Here is a 20,820-nt window from a genome sequence, read left to right on the forward strand (position 1 = left end):
CATATACAAAGAGCCACATTTCCCTCCAGAGCAAAATAAAGCGTGCACAACGCTTGATATACGAAGCCATGTGAGTCCCAGCCCCCATAGGTGTTGGGATTTCCAACCCATTCCATCTAAGACCAAAGATACCCCTGCTAGATGTCCGCTAGCTTTCCATCTAGCCCCTCAAATGCCCCATACCTAAGAAAAGACAAGTAGCTAAAATAGAAAGGAAAAATTACGTATGTAGTGGGCGGTGCTTATGGTACCTTATAGCAAGCTCCAATCAATCATCTAGCTTGAACATCCTCCTCAGTGCTCCGAATTTCTTTTTCTTCTTCATCCCGTCCACGCCGACACCATTAGAGAACCCAACATCCGCGATCTTGCTAGCAGCAGTTGATCGTCTCGATCCCATGCCAGGTCTGGTATCCTTGTCGCCACCAGTGATAGCAGTTTCAATGCCTTCCGCATCACCGCCAAAAGGTGCCCCTTCCTCATTAGAAGCCAAAGGCCAAGAACCACCAACACTTTGACTCCTAGTGGGCAGATAAGGATTCTTCTTTTGTAGTCGAGGGGACATAGAACCTGATCTGACGATAGCAAGGTCAGAGCGGGATCTTTCAAGCGGTGTATCTCTCCTGGCAGCGCTCTCTGCGTCACTTTTCCGGACTTTAGAGGAAGGGTCGGGTTTCTTCCTGCGTAGAATACTTATGATACTGCCCCGACGGGTTTTATCGGGGCGGCCGCTTGAGACGATAGGAGTTATAGCCCCGCGGCCACTTCCTGATCTGCGGAGCGATCCGGATGCCAGGGCGGGGCCTCCGGCTGATGGTTTTGCTGTTCCGTTCTGGGCTTGTGGTTTTGTGATGACGCCATTTTGGGCTCGCTTTTGGACAGGAGCAGATGCTTCGTCGTCAGAGTCAGGTAAATCGCTCGACTCGACATTCTCCGCACTACGACGCTCCGGTATTCCGCTAACGGGGGCGCTGAAGCGCTTGGACGGTGCCCGGCGAGGAAGTGGTTCATCCTCTTCATCAGAAGATTCGACAAAGCGGCTTCGGAAGGCAGGTTGGCTATCTTCCTCGTCACTGGAGTCCGCGAATCTACTTGTACGCATTGGCCCAGATCTCGGCCTTGTAGCTTGCTTTGGCGGCCCGGAACGACCGAAACCTGGGAGTCGGAAAGCTGATTTGCCACCTGAAGGAGGATTGTTGCCGCGAAGCGTAGGTGCTGGCCCAATAGCGTTACGCATCGAGCTTCGCATCTGGGATGGTGGGGGACTCATGGTTTGACGGAAGTTTGATGAAGCTGGCGATAACGAGCGAAGGCTAAATCTTCTTGTCCCTGCTGGAGACTGGTTTCGTCCACCCGGATTTTCATCTCTGATACCCCGCATCGAATTGCGGAAAGCAGGAATATCGGATGTGTTTGCTTGTCTAGCGCGCTTGAAACTACTTTCACTATCCGCAGAGCCTTGTCGTCGAAGGGCAGGGGCATTGGGAGCCGCCGTGGGCCCTGATGCAGCGGATGCCGCAATGGCACGTTCCGCGGATAATTTCTTTATGAGTGCATCAACAGTGGCGGGATCTGCCTTGAGCTCGGGTGGTAAATTTGAGGTATGTCGGTGCCGTTTTTGCAATGGGCCACGCAGCGAACCACGGGTGGCCCTTTGATCTCTCATAGATTTCCGCATGTGCGTGTCTGCAAGCTCGGCAGGTATTGAGTGAGAAGTATCAGCTTTCGTGCCGGGAGAAATCATATAAGACCGCTCGTTATTGCTGGACCGGTGCCTTTCGGAACCTTCGGAACCTACCCCGCCAGCAGCCTTGATAGCTGCCTTATTCTTCTTAGGATTGGGAGCTGATTTGACTTCGACTTCCGACTCTGAACTATCCCTCTCAGCCATCGCTTCGAGCTCTAGCTGCCGTTTCTTTTCAGTCGACAGCCCTTTCCAGTATTCTTGTGCTTTCTGCCAACCCGCTTCTGGCTCTGGCTCGGCCGGTCTTGCTACTAGCCTGTAAGCCCTCTGCTTTGTTGATTTCGGTGTAGGGCTCTCAGGGGCAGTGATAGCGATGCCCACTTGTGATGTTGGGCCCATGGGGCTATCCACAATAGCATCCAATGACAGAAAACCGTCGCCCTCGAGATCAGAGAGGTCTTCGGCGGCGTCACTGTATATACTATTATCATCGGACTCCTCACTATCTTCTGTAGCGAAATGATTGGCCGGCGATTGGGAGTTCTCCGCCGCGATATGTCCCAAAACAGGCGAGCCTGGCTGAGGAACCTCGGGGGTTGGTTCTGCTACTCCGACGGAGGCTGGAGTCGGGGGTATAGCATGTTTCTCAACTAAAGTGGGAAGCTTGTCGACTTGAGCTTCGCCGTCAGACTCCGAATTAAAATGTTTCCACCCTCCCGGAATTTCCGGCCACTCGCTGGGGGGACTCGTAACTGTCACAACCGGCGGGGGAGGAATAGCAGAAACTTGAGGTACGCGGGCGCTACCCCCGAGAGTTTTCGGCCGTTCATTCGTAGGTATGCGGCTTAGCGCTGGCTGGATTGAGTCGAGGTGGGCACTGCCAGAACTGGTTTCGTCATGCTGGCCAACGTTCGAAGTAGACTCGTCATGTGACGTATCGTTTGTTCCCTGCCCAAAACCACCAGCTTCGAGGCTATAGACGCTACTGCTATCTGAAAAATAGCCATTTCCCTCCACGGATGTGACCTGTGGAGGTAATGGCTCCCTCGATTTAGAGATATTGGCAGTGTTTTTTGTGGCAGCATCTTGTGAAAGAAGCGCGCCAGCTACGTGATCATTCGATAAGCCAGTCGGATATTCAGCGGCTTCGGTCGTGGTAGTAGAGAATAGCGGCGGGGAAGGTGGTGGCGCGTATTCCTGGGGCGTTGCAGGTTTAACCAAGGGACGTTCTTGGACCTCTCGTTGTGCCTTTTTCTCTCGCACGCTGCCAAAAGAAGGCAACGCCGGCCTTGGTTTCATGACCTCATCATCATCAATATCCAACACAGAGTTTTCCTTTCTCTTCCCTCTATGAATGGAATACCAAGGTCTCTTTGTTGCTTGCGGGCTTTGTACAATTGGAGAACTTGTGGCAGTAGATGGCGCGGCCTCACCAACAATGACGTTTCTCTCGTCAAAACTAACACGGTGGGCTTTCTTTCGTGGGACTGAAAGCTCATCTGAGACCTCGCTGGCATTTTGGTTATCAACCCTAGGAATATCAGCAGAGGGCGAGGACTCTCTCAGAATGCTTGTGGATTTCAACGCGGATTTCCGGGGTGAGATTGAACGTAGGGGAGGATTATGCTTGACGACAAGATTATTCGGTTCGTGCGCGAAATGGGCATTTCGTGCAGGGCTGACAGACTGTACCCTATCCCCTCGAGCTTTATCCGGGAGTATGGAAGGCTCGCTGATCCCATTGGTAATATTAGTTTGATTGGCCGGCGGAGGTTGATTGTCGGATCTGGCATGGTTTTGGACCTGAGAAAGCGGAGCAGGCGACGAAGCTTGGCCCCTCTCGTACGCTTTGCCTGCAGTTGAAATCTGCATCGGTGACGGGGAAGCGTTTCGACTAGAGAGAGGACTTGCATCCTCTTGGATAAGGCTCTCTCGAGCTTTTGATTTCAAGGTGTCCTCCTCCTCTTCCTCGGGCTCTCTCTCCTCTCTTACAATCGACGGCTTCTTGGACAAAGCTGCCGTAGGCCGAGGTGTATATGCCCGAGGCTGGGTGACAACATCCGTATCAGTATCCGATGACACTGGATCATGCGAAACCAGGTCACCGTCGGAGTCGGAATCGCTAACCATCACCATTTTCATCCGCCTCCTCCTCCTTGGTGCTTCGGCGACTGGAGCGGGCGTAGGAGATGGCTCGCGTGTTTGCTCAGGGAGAGCCGTAGGTTGTTCGATGGGTATAGATTCTGAAGGCTCATTCAACTTCGCCTCCATAGCATCCACAGCAGTCCCTCTCGGCCTCCCTCCAACGGTTCCATTGGCTAGATGCGTCCCTGTGGCTTGCTTGGGCGCGATTCTCTTCTTCTTCTGTACTGGCTGATTAGTAGCATTTCGAATCCTCTGCTCGATCGCTAATATCTCGTACTCCGGTAGAAAGCTTCGAGTGTTAGGGTCATAGACAAGATTTTGGTTAGTAGGAGAGACAATGACTGGTGATCTTGCACTTTGTAATGATGATGTTAGTGACCATTGCGGATTAGGTGATGACGGTCTTGAACCAGTAGGCAATGAGAAATTAACGGACCCTCTACTCGCCGGTCGATCGATACTAGGTAGCTCTTCCACGCTCGATAGGCTTGTCCTTTGGCCAGATCTCCTTGATTGCGCCCCTAGACTCGATCCACGTCCACCGGATATTGGGGGTGGGGATGCTACTCGCATTGGTGGCGCTTGTAGACTCGAGGATCGTCGATGGGACAAAATATTCTTGGGGATCGCAGGAACGGGCGGCGCATCATCGCTGGGCAGCGGCTGTGATGACCGTGATGGAGATCGTGCTGGGGAGGGCTCCCGGAATGACCTTTCTGACATAGATCCAGAGCTACCTCGTCGTTGAAGTTGCGAACCTGGCAGGCCCCGCGCTGAACCCGAGCCCATACTCCCCGCAGAGCTTGTCGATCCGGCCCTGCGAAGCGTCCGCTTCGTCTGGACATCTGCTACTGATATGGGAGTCGTCGGCCGGGCCCGTAACGCTGCCGCAGCGGCGGCCGATGATAACGACGCGGTGGAAGAGCTGTTTTTCAGGAAAGCCGACGCCGCAGCTGTCGTCGCCGAGGCACTGGCATTCGATCCATGGAGGGGCTTTACACGGACAAGTTAGCAGCCGTATCTTGAATCGCATCGCGTTGGGGGCATATGGGTGCAGATCGATCTCGCGATCTTGGGGTGAGGTCTAATAGTCGCAATCGTATGGTTTTCAGACCACCAGCTTTTAAAAGCCTGTAACGTACCGGATTCGAGGCTGCCCTCCTTCTATTTCTGTTCCCGAACATGTTGACTGATGGACGTATGACCTGCAAACCTCTGCCAACCAGGGGCTAATGAGGGTATTGTTATGGTCGCATTGAGCAAAAGAGGATGAGGATTAGGATCCAAGAAACAATTCCAGATTAAAACGACGTCGAGCAGTGAATGACGACGGGGCCCAGCACCAACCTTGGCAGCGCAATGCGAATGGTTGGCGTTGCAGGCGAGGGCGCAGAAGCTGCTGGGGTTGTAGACGCCGGTCGCTGGCGCAATAAGAAGATAAAGTGCTGTCTAGACTGACGCAGTGAGAGGGATGGTTTATTATTGTTTGATATTATTATGGTTTATTATTCTTTGAAGTCGCAGAGGAAAGGTAAGGTATCGTATCGCAGACTACCATTGGAGATAGAGGTAGAAGGAGAGGGAGCGGGAGAGGGCAGAACACATGTTTTCCTGTTGACCAGAGGCAGTACTATCAATCAACAGCCCTCCTCCAAGTCACCAAAACTGTTCTCTATCTGCCAGTCTAAGGTATTTAAGTCAATCGCCGGCCCCTTTAACGACCTACGTAGCCCGTCTAAGCATTCACAGCTGGGTCGTTTGCAGCAACCTTACTCGTACAAAGAATGCAGTAACCTTTAGTCGTTGTCTAGCCTGAGCTAATACAGCTACTAATCGAACGCGGCATCGACCTAATATTAGTGAATTGAGTAGATCACTACGAAGTACTACGTACAACACCAATAAATCTCCCTCTCAGATCATGCTGTTGGTACTATTAGATAGCAACTATCTTCGCGCTCAATCGCGGAGAGTGGTCCTTGTACCTGCTAACGGCTATTAACTTCGAGGAACGCAAGAGTCAACAAGGTTGAATTCAGCCTTATTTTGGATTTCATCAGAAACTACGCTGTTAAGCCAACTCCCCCACAGGTTGCGATGTCCTTTGGGTGGGACTCCTAGCTGTCGTCTTCTTTTGCGAAAGTGGCACAATGACGTATTCGGGTTCTTGGTTTCCGGGGTACAGCAACTCCGTGCTCTTCCAACGCTGGAACTGGAACGTCGCACTGGCTAGTGGCCTGTATCTATCAATCCACTATCTTATGGCACGAGGAACGTCATACTTGGTTGGCTCTACTAGTAGCCGGCCGCATGTTTGCTTCTTATCGGTATCAGGCCAATTCTTTGCAGTGCCTCAGCTTTGCTGAGTCTTTGTTCGTGTGTTCTTTCCGATGACACAGGCAATGCAACGATACGGGCATCACTAACATAGTAACACTGACCTTACTCCTGAGTCGTTGCAGCACCTAAGTAGGTGCTCTACTGAATACCTAGGTACGATATGGGACAATGGCCAAGCTGGCTGTGGGGTAGTTACCTCGGTACTTAGGCACATTTCAACCTATCTACCTGACTTAGGTACTAGTAGATAAAGGTACCTACCCAAGTATCTTAGGCTATAGATATACCTATACAGCTTCAGTCAGGTACGCAAACTCTCATTATCAAGTTACCAATACCCTCAGGACCAAATATGTCATCCCAAAACCCAAATATAGAGTCTTTGCCACTCCCCCTTCCTCCAGGAATCAAAGAATCCTACCTCCCCTCCCACGACCTCACCTACCACATCCTCTCCGCAGGATCTCCATCCAACCCACTGATCCTCCTCCTCCACGGCTTTCCAGAGCTAGCATTCTCATGGCGCAAAATCATGCCAGCGCTGGCCTCAGAAGGCTACCACGTCGTAGCCTTCGACCAGCGAGGCTATGGCCAGACAACCGGTTGGGATACGCGCGATTTCTCCTCCGTCGACTTAAACACCTTCACATTCACACGCTTGGTCCGGGATGCAGTGATATTGGTGGCCGCATTAGGATACCGGGAGGTACAGTGCGTGATCGGACATGACTTTGGGGCAGTAGGCTCTAGTATGTGCGCGCTGATGCGGCCGGATATATTTAAATCGTAAGGAGCATCTTCCATTCTCCGTCGAGAGTGATATCCTTGCTGATGGCTGTGGTGCAGAGTAATTATGATGTCCCTTCCCTTCCAGGGATCTCCCCCCCTCCCTTTCAACACCATCTCCAACCCCACTGCTCCTGCGCCAGCAAAAAAAGACACCAAAAAAACACTAGCATCCCTCCCCAAACCACGGAAGAACTACAAATTGTATTACTCCACCTCTCCCGCTGCAGCTGAAATGGGCACTCCAAGAGAAGAACTCCATCAGTTCCTCCGCGGATACTTCTACCTCAAGAGCGCAGACTGGAAAGGCAATAACCCTTCTCCTCTTGAAAGCGGATCGGCAGACGAGCTGGCTAAGATGCCATACTACTACATCATGCCACTCGATTCGGGCATGCGAGAGTCCGTCCAACTTTCCATGTCGTCCGAAGACCCTGCTACGGCCTCAAAGCTAGGCGGGCGCTGGCTTTCTGATAATGACCTGGAAGTTTATGTACAAAGCTTCGGCCGCAATGGCTTTCAGGGCGCACTTAATTGGTACAGAGTCGTTACTGATCCGAAGAATATGAAAGATCTCGAACTATTCGCGGGGAAGAAGATCGACGTTCCTTCGCTGTTTATTTCCGGGAAACAGGATTGGGGAACGTATCAGGATCCTGGAGTTGTGGAGAATATGGGCGAGGTTTGTACCAAGTTTAGAGGGACGGTGCTGGTTGACGGAGCGGGACATTGGGTTCAGCAGGAACAGCCAGAAAGGGTTATTGAGATTGTTCAGAAGTTTCTGAGGGATGTTAAAACGGAGGCGGCATCCTATTAAGTTTACGCTTACGAGATATCTCGACTTTGATCCTGAGCATGCTGTTCACAGCCTCTAGTGTGGCTGGTCGTTGAGCTCTGAAATAGGAAAGTGGACAATAGCTCTGGGCTTGCCACCATTTTCTGCTTATAGAGCCTCTTCCACGATATGAGCCTGTGCCGTTGACCGCTGAACTATATCCCAAAGTGCCCCAAACCAATTCTTCTATAAATGGTGGGAGTTTATAGAGCTCTCCATGGACCATTTATACTTTAAAGGCGTAGGCTGGGGAGATATTCGGTCTATGCATCCATCGCGCCATATGTAATAACAAGAAACAGGATTAGGCTTCTGGCGGTCACAAAATCGGGAAACGGAATATCGTAGACCGTAAATGATTCTCTTCCCAAGTTCTTAGATTTTGTGTGCTAATAACTAGGATACCAACCAGACTCTCCTGTGACCTGGACGATGAGATGAAGGAGGGGTTGAGAAGACGCGGAGGTGAAGCTACAATCGTTCGTGGGAATGTAGTGTTTCTTCCTTGACTCTAAGCCATACTAGCGCCGGTAGTCCTCGGTTTTGTATCCCATAGCGATTGCTCATACGTACTTCGTCAAAGTTGTATGTCTCTGTCAGTTGATACTGAGTTTCAAAATAGCATAGGCATACGACCGCATCTATTACGCCATAGCCGTTTGTACTGGTAACGCCTGGGGTGCTGAAGATGTCGACGATCAACTTGAGGAAGTTAATTCTCTAGTCCGCATCCATCTCACTAGTCTCCTGGACGAACAATTTCTGGCTGGTGAATGTTCCCTGCCGTCGCATCGACGATAGCGAAGGCGTCCTACTCGATTCCAGACTTGCTTTATCGCTAGACTGTCACAACTTTCAGTACGTCAAAAGTATCCAATTCACTTCTCCGATACCCCTTCTGATTCGTCACAATCCTCCGCTTCATTTTCGGATCTACGAAATCACAATTCTCACTTTTCCAGCAAGCCTGATTCGACAGGTTAGTGACAAATGCCGACCGCACTTCTTTAGCATCTTCTAGATGTCTCGGGTTATTCGCCGCTTCAAGCATCGTTGGACTGTGATGAGTGAAGACTACGATCTTTCGATGCGGCTCGGTTCGTGATATTTCCTCGACTTGGGAGTTGAGCCAAGAGAGATCAGATTGATGAGCTGCATTATGAAAATCGATGATCCAGTCTTCTATCTCTAAGAAATCGGCGCAAAAGATGGATACGGATTGTCGCTGCTCACTAGAGATCTCAGAGAAAAGGGTACAGCCTAGGGCAGTTGTCGAATCTGTAAGATCAAATCTCGTCTGGTCTAGGAACACAAATCGACCGGGGAGTGATCCTGGGGCGAAATGGAGTTTATCAGCTCGCTGTTGAAAGTCACGAACTACCGTTTTGGTTTGAGGCATGGTCATGCGGAATGGTTCATGGTTGCCTAGCAGATAGAAGACGATTTCGAATTGTCTCAATTGGTCTTCGAGAAATGTGAAGAGCCGTGGGTCCTCTATATTCCCAATATCGCCAAGAAGGGCTAGATATTTGCATTGTGGCTGAATTTCGAAATCCTCGTATGTTGGACTCGCTTTTGGAGTCTCGAGGTGGAGGTCGGATATGAGTTGGAACTTGATAGTAGACATCTGGCCGTTCTTTACAGCTGCGGAAAGAGGGAATATTGAAGGACCCGAAGACGAGGATGTGGTCAAAGAACCGAGTATAGATGGAAATATGAGGGTTTAGACAAGTGAATTGAGATGGAAAGCAGCCGGGAAACTGATCGATTGAACCAACCAATATCACGTGTTTTGCATCGACCTCCTTTTCCTCCTTTTATTATTAATTAGTCAAAGATAAAAAGATAGATGTAGCTCACTAAAATTCCAATCCGATTTATTATAAATTCAATATACGTGATTACCTGGCTCGAAAATTGATAATGTTGAAGCTTTAGATACGTCTAGCTCCTGGTGTATTAGGTAGGTAGCACCGGGGAACGTCATCAACAGAACTACAGTCAAATAATCACTCGTAGAATTTTGATAATAATTTGAGTTAATTTAATACCCAACTCTGCACTTTCCTTTACTGATAGGTGTGTTAAGCTTTCGGAGTGGAGTGGCCTGAAACAACTGGGATGCATGGCCATATAGTATAGCGATAGCATCTATAGACCACCGAGCTTCCGCACGTCACCAGTGTTTCCTCCCTCAACATCAACATCAACATCAACGACACACCAATATCGACCCCAACGCCGCCATAGCAAACAACCATGAGCTCCCTCGATGAACTCCACTTCCCACTATTTCCGAACCTACCCTCCGAGCTGCGTATCAAGATATGGCGCGTCGCCTTCCCGGGGCCAAGATGTGTAGCCGTACGATACAACAAGCACCAGAAACAGTACACCAGCGACAGTCCACCACCAACACTCCTCCACATATGCGCCGAGTCCCGGCAGATCTTCCTGTCCACTTACGAGAAGCTGATGTTTTCTCCAAAGCACGAGTCTTCCGTATACGTCGACTTCTCCCAAGACACGATATACTTCGACAGCCTAGCGTGCAGTCCGGACGGAGACCTGGCCTTCGATTTAGCCACAAGCCTACAAAGCCAGAAGATATTATTCTGTGCGATAGATGCTCAGCTCTGGGAGGTGCTCAGGATATTCCGAGATGGCTACCTCAGCGAGGTGGCGCAGTTGCGGAATTTGAAAACCATCGCGTTGGTCCTGCGGCAGGATTACGATAGGACGCTTGGGGCGGTGCCTGGAACGCGAGACGGGAGGGAGACTGTCGTTATGGACGGCGATTCAAATATGAATACCGAAATCCGCCACGTGCATGGTTATGTGAACAGTCTTAGGTGGGAATTAGAACACGATCTGGATGTCAAGTGGACCAGTGGCCACCCGCCCAATGTTCAGATGTGGATATGGTGACCTAGGTGCATTATTGAGACGTCCTTTGGGAAGAAGACATGCATTATTGAGAGGTGCATTGAGCAGTGCATTGAGCAGTGCATTGAGCAGTGCATTGAGCAGTGTATGATCCTATCCGAGGAATGGATCGCCCACCAACAAAAGGAAATCGAACTTTCTGGACGACGTACGTTTCATTTATATACTGTACGGCTCCCTCTTCGGCTGCGGCTAGGCTTGTGATCGGAATCCCCTCTCCGGCGTCGAATCTCGGCCATCAGAAGCCGGGTAGACTTGCAAGACTTGCAAATGTCTTAGGACTCCGCGGTCAGAAGGTACCAAGCACCGGTGTACCGGTACATGTACCTAGTCATTTGGGCATTTACTCTAAGCGCGGGCTTCTGGAATGCTCGTGGTACTTGTTGATTGGGCTATTGAGCGGTAGAGCTTCAAGGGTGAATACCCGACTCAAAATGCCATGCAAATCCGTGTTATATTCGCACTTTTTACACGAGCTGTACCAACGATCTATCGATCTATTCATTTATAAATAATGATCTTTCCCTTGGATCGGTTACTCGGGCCTGCAGTGAACCAATCACCCTTTTACCGTCAAAATCAATCAAGCTGAAGCTGAAGATGAATCTCATGATGAAGCACTTCCTCGCGCTGTTCGTAGCAATCACTGTGTCCGCAATTACTCCTTTAGCGTCTCTCAAGAGGAATGACTTTGCTTCGATCAAGTCGATCCCGTCGCAAGTGTCTACGGGCAACATTGTAGCCAACTTTGTGTCTTCGCAATTTGGCTTTGATGGACCTCAGCTTTCTGCAGTCAACAGTACGTCCTTCGACTGGTGGTACTTCGACGCCGTATCCCCCGACCTCAAAACTTCAATTGTCGTCGTCTTCTTCACCTCTCTCAGCTCTGGATTCCCATTCATAACTCCTAGCCCAGACGTCACCTCCGTTGCTATATTCTACAGCTTTACAAACGGCACCGTAGGCGCTATCGGTGTTCCTGCCTCTGGGGCGGTGGTGTCGACCGTTGCCGATGGCTCTCAAGGGTACTTTAAGGGAGTTGAGGCTACTTGGGTTGGTGCACCGGATATGTCCTACTATCAAGTAGATGTCAACGCCCCGGCCCTCGGTGTTGTGGGACGGCTGAAGCTGCAGACTAAAGCTCCAGCTCATTATCCATGCGATCCTGCGCAAGCTGGGAAAGCTATGGAGATTTCACCATACATGGGCTGGGCTAATGCCATGCCTGATGCTACTGCTGATGCTGACTTCAAGATTCTCGGTAGCAGGCTAAATTTCGACGGCATTGGCTACCACGACAAGGTATTTCCCCCCTAGGCCAACTAAAATATTGAGCTAACCAGAGCCTCACAGAATTGGAGCGACCAGCCCTTCCAAAACAACGTCGCAAGTTGGTACTGGGGCCACGGTCGTCTAGGTCCCTATTCCATCGTCTGGTTCGATGCAATTGCTACCGACGGAACAGAGTATGTGAGTGGCTACGCTGCCAAAAATGGGAATATCATTTCAACTACCTGTGCACCTGCGGCCCTCAAAGTGCGTCCTATTAATAGCCCGTACCCGCCTTTCATCCATACGCCTGCACCAGACGCGTTTTCTATCGTTCTCGATATGGGAGCTGAGGGCGTCTTGAGTGTTAATTTGACGATGGAGATGACGATTGTGGATGTGCCGGGGATGTATAACAGGTGGACTGGGAGTATGGTGGGTAGTGTTAATGGGGGAACGCTTATGACCGCTGGTGTTGCAATGTTGGAGCAGTTCAAGATGTTGCCGTAAGGGACCATGGCTCTGTTTCCTCATGAACTACTGAGAATTGGGAGATGGAAATCTGGAACTGGGATCGGGGTATACAGGCTAGGACTAGACTTAGAAGCCGAATAATTAAGATGAATATCATATGCTGCTATGTTGACATAGTCATCCTTCAAGTAGGATGATTAAGGGTATTACACTCAACTAGTGCAGTATGACTTGATTGGAGCTTCCTGTTAAGCCCAAAAATGCCGCGAATCCAATTCCCAAACGCCACTGCTGCCCATGGTATATATACAGTGTAATCGACATAGGCCCCATCTTATTTCTACATCTGACCTCTATTCCGAACTCGCATTTTTACAATTCACTTGGACCAGCTTATGCGTATGGCCCGACTGACCACCTTCTATCACCACTGCCGAAAGCTTACCTCCTCTCCTGCAACCGGTATCTATGCCCATGCTATACTTGTCCATCTGGAGACCTCGTCTGGAATCATGTCCGTATATAACAGTCGAGCGATCTTTTTTCGGAAGGGTTTTCTGGTAATCGTTCCAGACCTTGGATCGCAGAGTTAGAATTGGATTTTCTCGGAGTAAATTTAGAGCACAAACGCACCTTCATCCACGGCTTCCCATCCCTCTGATCAGTCGGCACTCCGTCCTTGATCGTCCTCATATTCATCACCGTAACGGGGTCCTGTCTCTCCAATTCCAAGCCAGGCGCCAGGCCCGCATGAACCACCACGACCTCGCCCATACCCCCAAGATCGCCGACCCTTAGAATAACGGGACAGTCCGCCAGCCACTTAATCCTCTTCTCGCCCAGCTGCCTAACCAGCCTGCGAACCTTATAATTCCCATGGCTGAAACTCTCCTCTTCCAGGGAATCCTGCTTCTTATTGTCGGGTTCGTTGGGATTAGGAAACTGTGTGTCTAGATGCTTCCCCTTCATCTCGCCGGCCACCAAGATGATACGATCTTCGTGATTGCCCCTGATGCAAGTTGCGCCGAGCGACATGGCGAAATCCACGACACCCGCGGAATCGGGACCTTTGGACACCATATCCCCCGCGAGGATCAAATGGTCGTGCTTCTTGTCGAAATTCAACTCCTCCAGTAACTCGACCAACGAGTGTCGCATGCCGTGCACATCGCCAACAACCACCAACCGGCCGGGGGACGTCCGATGCTTTCCTGTCTGTGGTATGTACTTGGGAGACAGGTCTGCCAGTTGCACGTAATCCGTGAATGCAGGCCGCGCGCTGAGCCCGAAGGATTTCAATTTCATGGCGCTATCGCGGTCGTTGCACTTCACGATGACGATGTAAACCGCCCAGAGAACGCCAAGTAAGAGGCCGAAAATGATGAATGTCCCTCGCCGCCAGCGACCGGGCAGTGGTTTCGCCATGGTCGCGGTTTCGGGGAGAAGAGGCATTCGGCAGATATTGCGCTTTTGTCGTGTGCGGGCGCGTCTACGGGTATGGATGCAATAATATATCAGTGGATACGTACGAGTAGAACATAAGGGTGAAGACGGAGCTTTACGCCATGGCTTTTGGCGACGGATGCATTGGTTTTGTTCGCAGCCTGCTTATTATTAGTTTCTTAGCTAGCAGTTTGGATTTAGAGCATTACAGCTGGATGACGTACAGAGCGCCCAGTGCGTATTACCGTTGGTTAACCTTAGATTGCAACCCCCACAATCGGGGTCCTCCAAGGGTGTTTTGGGGCGTTTTAGGTCACTTGGAGGGATGTTTTGCGTCGTATCAGTCGTACGCGTGGCACAGCCTTGGCCGTTCGAACCGCACAGCCTATAAAAGGGGGAACCCCCTGACGTACTCTACTTGTGATAGGATACGAAGTACGAAGTACTATGTAAAGAATACCAAAATAACACATCTGTACACAATTCAGTTGCAAATAAAGAATCCTATCTACTTCGTATGAAGTATTAGTATTAATATACTAGTCACTTAGTAAAGTCAACACAGGTTGGGCGGGCACGAGAAAGCATGTTGCAAAGTTTTGTATTCTGCTATCCCTATCTAGCTACCATTCCATGCAAATGCATCGCTAAAAAGCAGAGAGTCCATGGTCAGAGACCGTTTGAGTCTGTGGCCCCTTAGAGAATGAATTTTGGAAGTTCCATCCTGTCCATGCCACACCTGCAATGCTGACTGACAGTTTTGGAAATAAAAAAAGACGCTGTGGGGCCTAAAATTGCCACTGATTTCATTTGTTTGCAAAGGGGAAAATGCAAGAGGGGAGGGATCCAGTACGCCGAAGGATTGCGAAGAGGGGGGACGAGCGATGAGAAGAAAAGGTGGGGGAGTAACCGTGTGAACATTCCGACAATCCTGCATCGGCTAGCAAAAGGGTGCCAACGTTGATACTTCTCATCGAGCCATTCAGTAGGAGTATACGATGTGACTGGCAGACTAGTCGTCCTCAGTCAAATCGCCGTACTCCCACATTCCAAGGCGTTGAGTCTTAGCCTCTTCCTGCTTCTCCCGAAGAGTCTTCAGAACATCACCAAAACCGCGCTCCCAGTTCTTCAACTTCTTTGGGACCATCGCATGACCTTCACTGATGATATCCTTGTTGATACTGTCGGTTAGATTCTCGCTCGTCTTGTGGTCATAAAGCGTCACGTAGAGCGTGCCTTCTGGAGCAGTGTAATCGACATTTGCAACCAGTTCCTTGTTGGCTGTGGCGTGGGTGATGTAGTCGATGGCATCTGCCAGGTAATCTTTGCTGGTAGGGAGTTGAAGAAGTGAGAGCACTGCATCAACTGCCTGAGGTCGGAGCTTCTGAGGTGAGAATTCCGCTTGGGATAGAGGGCGAAGACGAGACCAAGGCATCTTTTCGCTGTTGCCATAGTCAACGTAGACAATTTCTGCCTCCTTCGCGGTCCGGTCATTGGCACGGATGCGAGCACGATACCACTGGCCATCCTCACTGAACTTAGCTGCAACATACTCACCGGCCTTGGGGGGGCCAGGAAGGCCAGATGCATTTGATGGATTCATGTGGAACGATTTGAATTTGGTCATCATGGTCTCAAGCGCTGATGTACCAGTGCCAATGATCTGTAACTTGACCTTGCCGCTTTCATCTATGTTGGTGATCACTACGTCGCGGTAATCTTTCTCTCGGCTAACAGGAGCGGAGTCATCGGCGCCTTTGGTAACTTCTTGCTCTTGTGGCTCATCCATAGACGGATCCCAGTCGGCCCAGAGGGACTTCCTCGCATCTTTGGCTCTCTTCTCAGCAGCTTGCAATTCGTTCGAGTTTCCAGATTGCTCTGCGGAATAACCGTGGACAGTAGCAAGGCCCTCTTCGACGAGAACCTTGGCAAAAGATTCCTTGTTGATGTAGAGCGCACCAATGAATCCGCCAACCTTGTCAATGTTGAATACATCGATTTCAACGTCTCGTTGGGTTAGTCGTTTAGTAGCAAGATCATGGGCTTCTTGACCGAAAGGCTCTGCTTTATCATTGGGATTTCTGGCAGACTTAGGTGCTCGAATGCCGCCCAGGACAAAATTTAGCTTGATATTCTCTCGCGGGACCAAAACAACGAATCTTGAACCACCCTTAACGAAATCAACCACCGCAGGAATCTTCTTTTGGCGCTGTAATGTGGCTACCTGCATCTTGGCCTTTTGAACGGATTCGGAAGCATCGATGTATTGTTTGGCTTTGGTAGGCTTTCCGGACCACATGCCCTTCTTCTCTTCCTTAGCCTTTTCCTGGGCAAGTAATAATTCGTCGTAGTTCGGAGCTCGATCGGTGTCATCTCGGCGATGGCGAATTACTGAACACCATCCTTCCTGAACCAGAAGTAGATTTATGTTCTTGTCGTTGAGAGTAATTGAGACGACCTCCTTAGCATCAAAGCCTTCAGTTGCAGGTCGGGTGCCATCAGTAGTCAGGCGTACACGTTTGCCGATGAGTTTCTTCCGCAAGAATTCCTTTGCCTCATCCCGGAACGGAACTTCACTCTGTTCCGAGGAACGAGGGCCGCGGACACTGCTGATATTGACTCGCTTTTCAACCCCTGTTCTATTCTGGACAAATACAACATCTGCACTAAAGACTCTCGTAACTTGCACGTCGAGGTTTCCTCCTTGAGCTGCCGGCTTTGCAACATGATCTTTGAAGAGACCTTTCTTTGCCGCCTGTGCAGCCTTCTCGGCTTCACGCAGAGTACGCATTTCCGGGCCAAGAAGAGTAGAATGATGATCGGTACATTTCGCAAGGCCGTCTTCCAGAAGGAACTTTGCAATCGAGCCTCTAGGATGCATAACAGCGCCGACAAGTTGATTCTGGGGACTGAGGCCTAGGATCTCGACTTTTACGTTACGCTGCAACAATCTGTCCTCGACAAAGCGGCGAGCTTCGTTCCCGAGTTCCTCCGCAGGCTGTACTTGTCCAGTGGAAGGGTTGACCCGGTCGGTAGTAGGTGCACGTATTCCAGCAATCAAAGTCATAACTATAAACTCGTTAATGTCCCGATTTGCGCAATACGGATCTTGGGCTAGCCTTACCTTGAATATGTTCTGTTGGGCTGGTAATCAAGCGTACAAGCATACGGTCGCCACTCAATACGCGCTCAACAATCCCAGTTAAAGATTGGCCCTTCCACTTTTCCAAGAAGCTTTGTGGGTCGCCCATGTCATGCTGAACATTGATGCGCTCACCACCGGATTGCCACAAGCCCTTGTCCTCGCTGCGAGCTGTTGCCTCAAGCAATCGAAGTTTATCCAGGTGTTGAATAATCTCCTCCGATTCGTCCTTTCGGCCTGCGTCCTCCCTCAGCTTCAGCCATCCCTCCTCAACCATGGCCTCGGAGATATTACGCCCATCATTCAAAAAGACGTTGCCATATTCGCGCTTCGAGTTCGGAACTACGTAAAGTATCTGGAATTGGACGTGCTTCCCAACCACCAACTTCCGCAAAGCATCGCGCGCTTCGAAAGCCCACTGTTCATCGCCCTCCTTCCTGAGATGTGGAGATGTGCAGTAAGCCAATGAGAGGACTCGCTCGCTGTTGGGGTTTTCGATCGAGGTCAGAACAAGACTGTCGCCGCTCAAGACGGACTTGACTTTTGCCACGCTGAGAATCATGGTGTAGCTTCTGGACGGAGAGGGGTTCAGGACAAGCTGCGGTGGATCCTGTACGGGTTGCTGCTGTTCAGATTCTGGGGTGGGTGGTGTACTCGGTCTAGGAAACGGTTCAGGCAGGTCAGCAGGGTTTATATACTTCTTTGGCCTCGCGATGACTCCATAAGGATTATAACCATAAGGTCTATAACCATAAGGACCGTTGCCTCCACGGGGGGTGTCCATGTTGATGGTGGCCGAATAGGACTTTGACCGGAGGAGAGATACGAGTCAAGAAAATGTAAAGATCGAAGAACCAGCGCGAATATTTGAATGTATTGAGGATTTTAATGGGCGTAGAACCTCGCGATAAGACGCCAGGAGCTGGAGGGTTGCTTTGACTTCGGAAAAGCACCGAGGTCGACGGTTTGGGGGAGGAGGGTTTGGGATTCTCTTTGCATTGTGAAGGAGAAGTCGCAAACCAGAAAGCAAACCAGAAAAACAACCACCCCGGCGCAAAGAGGAACCAAAAACACCCCACGTCGTCGCCGTCGTCGCCGTCGTCGCAGTAATTGAGGTTGAGTTCCGGCGACGCGGCGGGGTAGTCTCCAGAAGATAGCTCCACATCGCCGTATCGCAGCAAGCATGTCACTTGGTGTAGTAAAAGAAACAATAGACACTTACAGATCAATCAGGTGTCTGAGGGCAATGACAATGGCCGGGGCACAATAAGAAGAAGCTCAAAACTTCCGCCGTGGTTCATGTATATGCAGTTGTTGATTGTTGGAGTGGTGTTGTGGAGAAGCAACGCGGTTAGGGACAGATCGACATGGATGGAGCAATTAATTATTATTCGACGCCCTCGGTCAGTGTGTTCTGCCCCGCGGTGGGCCCAATGAGGGAATGTATCCGAGAGGTCACGTGGGTTTACCCCGGATAGTGGTGATGAGGTCACGAGAGCAAGAGTCCAGATCGTTAATAAGGTATAGTTGATGATCCGTGTCTAGGTAATCATTAACAATATTATATTACATGTGTTTTGATAGTTACATCTCTTCTTGTTGGTTCTTGCAACAGGAAAATTAGAGAGTAGAGCGTATATATTTCCCCCGCAGGTAGATGTTCTATATAGATGTATGCCGTTGACAGCATCAGGTCACTTCCCCATGATAATCCCCTCTAACTGTTTGCTGTCTGCCGTCTAAAGGATAATCAAAGTAGCCTCTAAGGAAAACGGGTGTGCAACCCCTTATTGGTGGTGCATGCATCCAGCAATTACATCAGAGGCTCGGTGTGGTAGTCAAAAATATGGTGCCAAGTTCCACGACGGCCATCTGTTGATATTGTCCAGCCATATCCTGCTGTCCAAAGTGCTTGCGTATGCCAGTCATTAATATATGTCGTATCTCAGAAAGAGCATTCACCAGAGTTAGAACATTCCCTCTCTTTCCATGCGTTTTCCAGCCTTGGCCGTCTAAAGGTAGTTTGAGTTACCTGCCCCGGTATAAAGAGCACATATCCAAACAAGGTGCATTGTTTCTTCAGGCAGCCGTATGCTTGGCCTTTCCCCTTGCGACATGTTCCTGTTTCCTCTGTTTCTTTGCCTGGCTGAGACTCACCGCAACCTCTTCGTTCATTTTCTTTGCTAGGCTGTCTTCCTCCACCTCGTCCAGGAGAAAGGTGCCCACATTGCCCTGCCTCCATCTCTGGATAATCCACAGTGCAGCAGCATCCAAATCCGGGATACCTCCTTTTCCCAGCCTCCCGGTTTTCTTGCAAACAGCATCTAACAAGTCCACAATGTCATTCGTCGGCCCACAATATTCGTCATAGAATCGCTGCCCCTGGGGTTGTTTGTTGATATGGAAGAGCAAATAGTCGCACAGCGTTACTGGTGTAATAATCGTATCCTTCACACTCCCCACCAACGCCAGTTTCATCATTGATTCAGAATCTGGCACAAAAGGAATAAACACACCCGGTGTATCGACCAAATATACTCCTTCAGTCCCTCTCTCCTCATCCCTATCGACAATCTTAACACCACTAGCAATCTTCCTTGTAATTCCCGGCTGCGCACCCGTAAATGCCGCTTTCGGACGATGCACTCCCTCTGCGCGCAACGCATTCAACAACGAGGACTTCCCAACATTCGGCATCCCAACAACCAAGATACGTGTCCCGAGAAGAGATTGGGATTGTGCGGCGTAATCTTTGGCAAAGTTGAGGACTGATTTGACATCGCGTTTGGATTTGTGGTTTGTGAAGAGAGTGTGATGTGGTGCATGCCAGCGGCGGATAATTTCCTCTCTCTAGATAAATCAAGCTACTGTCAGTGCTGTTTGTGAAGCTTTTGGATATAGCAAAAGGCAAAACGAACCGATCGATCGGATGGCCGATCTTTGCTCCCTAGATCCCTTTTGGTATAAACAACAAGCCGCTCTAATCCTGCGAGTGACTGCTCAAATAGAGGATTGCGCGACGTAAGAGGAACACGGTAGTCTCGGCATTCGATTATGAGGTCAATGGAAGACAGCATAGTCTTCATCTTCGAGAGGCCAGAGGCATGGTGACCAAGGAAATAGGAACGCGGCAATGACAATTGAGCAGGGAACACTGCTCGTGGAATGAATTTGGCCATGGCAGGATCAGTATTAATTGCCGTTTGGTTCCTGGTGTGCGGTGCTATCGATGAGCCATTGCTGTTTATTCTGGCTCGTGAGGAGCGATGATGAAAGGGAGACTCTGTATCAAGTAATGCTTCCTTACAGCGTGTGTAGTACGAACGAAGTGCACTGGAGTCGAGGACGAGGCTGAGATAAGAAACTTTAATTAACCTTACAATTTCGCATTGTTTTCGCCTGGTGGATGGGACCCAATCAGAAGGCGATCGCAACGCCACATGACGCCGCCAGCCCGTGGCCCATAGAGTGGATGAGCGGCCAAAGCCTAGCCTCGGCTAGGTACATAAATACTTCTTCATCTTCATACTTGGATAGGACGGATAGACACTTCGTACCTGGGAACGGTATTTTAGTTCTTAGGGTTCTACATACTTGTATCTGTTCGCCCCGTCCGCCCATTACCGCCACAATACGCAGTAGCAGGCACCAGTTGGAAGGTGATAGCCAACCTAGAAAGCTATTCAATATCCCAGTAGCCTTGGGAAGCGGACCGTCCCTCGAGATCGGGCATTTTAACATATAGCTCAATGCCAA

General features: G+C 50.1%; 8 protein-coding genes across 8 annotated transcripts; 3 read left to right on the forward strand and 5 right to left on the reverse strand.

Annotated features, from left to right (window-relative positions):
- Positions 1-268: 268 nt before the first annotated feature.
- On the reverse strand, positions 269-5,013 carry BP5553_01485 (uncharacterized protein; the record flags this gene model as incomplete). Its single annotated transcript, XM_032010108.1, has 2 exons — positions 269-4,822; positions 4,972-5,013. The coding sequence occupies 2 exons, from the start codon at positions 5,011-5,013 to the stop codon at positions 269-271; spliced, it is 4,596 nt and encodes a 1,531-aa protein (XP_031874162.1).
- Positions 5,014-6,521: 1,508 nt separating this feature from the next.
- Positions 6,522-7,772, forward strand: BP5553_01486 (uncharacterized protein; the record flags this gene model as incomplete). The annotated part of the gene is made up of 2 exons (XM_032010109.1): positions 6,522-6,955; positions 7,016-7,772. The coding sequence occupies 2 exons, from the start codon at positions 6,522-6,524 to the stop codon at positions 7,770-7,772; spliced, it is 1,191 nt and encodes a 396-aa protein (XP_031874163.1).
- Positions 7,773-8,628: 856 nt separating this feature from the next.
- On the reverse strand, positions 8,629-9,417 carry BP5553_01487 (Uncharacterized protein; the record flags this gene model as incomplete). Its single annotated transcript, XM_032010110.1, has 1 exon — positions 8,629-9,417. One exon carries the CDS (start codon positions 9,415-9,417, stop codon positions 8,629-8,631), a length of 789 nt encoding a protein of 262 aa, XP_031874164.1.
- Positions 9,418-10,117: 700 nt separating this feature from the next.
- BP5553_01488 (uncharacterized protein) lies at positions 10,118-10,528 on the forward strand (the record flags this gene model as incomplete). The annotated part of the gene is made up of 1 exon (XM_032010111.1): positions 10,118-10,528. One exon carries the CDS (start codon positions 10,118-10,120, stop codon positions 10,526-10,528), a length of 411 nt encoding a protein of 136 aa, XP_031874165.1.
- An 808-nt stretch (positions 10,529-11,336) lies between these two features.
- On the forward strand, positions 11,337-12,515 carry BP5553_01489 (uncharacterized protein; the record flags this gene model as incomplete). The annotated part of the gene is made up of 2 exons (XM_032010112.1): positions 11,337-12,038; positions 12,090-12,515. The coding sequence occupies 2 exons, from the start codon at positions 11,337-11,339 to the stop codon at positions 12,513-12,515; spliced, it is 1,128 nt and encodes a 375-aa protein (XP_031874166.1).
- Positions 12,516-12,832: 317 nt separating this feature from the next.
- Positions 12,833-13,931, reverse strand: BP5553_01490 (Metallo-dependent phosphatase; the record flags this gene model as incomplete). The annotated part of the gene is made up of 2 exons (XM_032010113.1): positions 12,833-13,054; positions 13,113-13,931. The coding sequence occupies 2 exons, from the start codon at positions 13,929-13,931 to the stop codon at positions 12,833-12,835; spliced, it is 1,041 nt and encodes a 346-aa protein (XP_031874167.1).
- A 1,003-nt stretch (positions 13,932-14,934) lies between these two features.
- BP5553_01491 (Uncharacterized protein) lies at positions 14,935-17,848 on the reverse strand (the record flags this gene model as incomplete). Its single annotated transcript, XM_032010114.1, has 2 exons — positions 14,935-16,991; positions 17,047-17,848. The coding sequence occupies 2 exons, from the start codon at positions 17,846-17,848 to the stop codon at positions 14,935-14,937; spliced, it is 2,859 nt and encodes a 952-aa protein (XP_031874168.1).
- Positions 17,849-19,143: 1,295 nt separating this feature from the next.
- On the reverse strand, positions 19,144-20,243 carry BP5553_01492 (putative mitochondrial GTPase 1; the record flags this gene model as incomplete). Its single annotated transcript, XM_032010115.1, has 2 exons — positions 19,144-19,914; positions 19,983-20,243. The coding sequence occupies 2 exons, from the start codon at positions 20,241-20,243 to the stop codon at positions 19,144-19,146; spliced, it is 1,032 nt and encodes a 343-aa protein (XP_031874169.1).
- Positions 20,244-20,820: the final 577 nt, after the last annotated feature.

Source organism: Venustampulla echinocandica (assembly GCF_003357145.1).
Source record: "Venustampulla echinocandica strain BP 5553 chromosome Unknown scaffold_0, whole genome shotgun sequence".
In the NCBI taxonomy this organism is placed as follows: Eukaryota; Fungi; Ascomycota; class Leotiomycetes; order Helotiales; family Pleuroascaceae; genus Venustampulla; species Venustampulla echinocandica.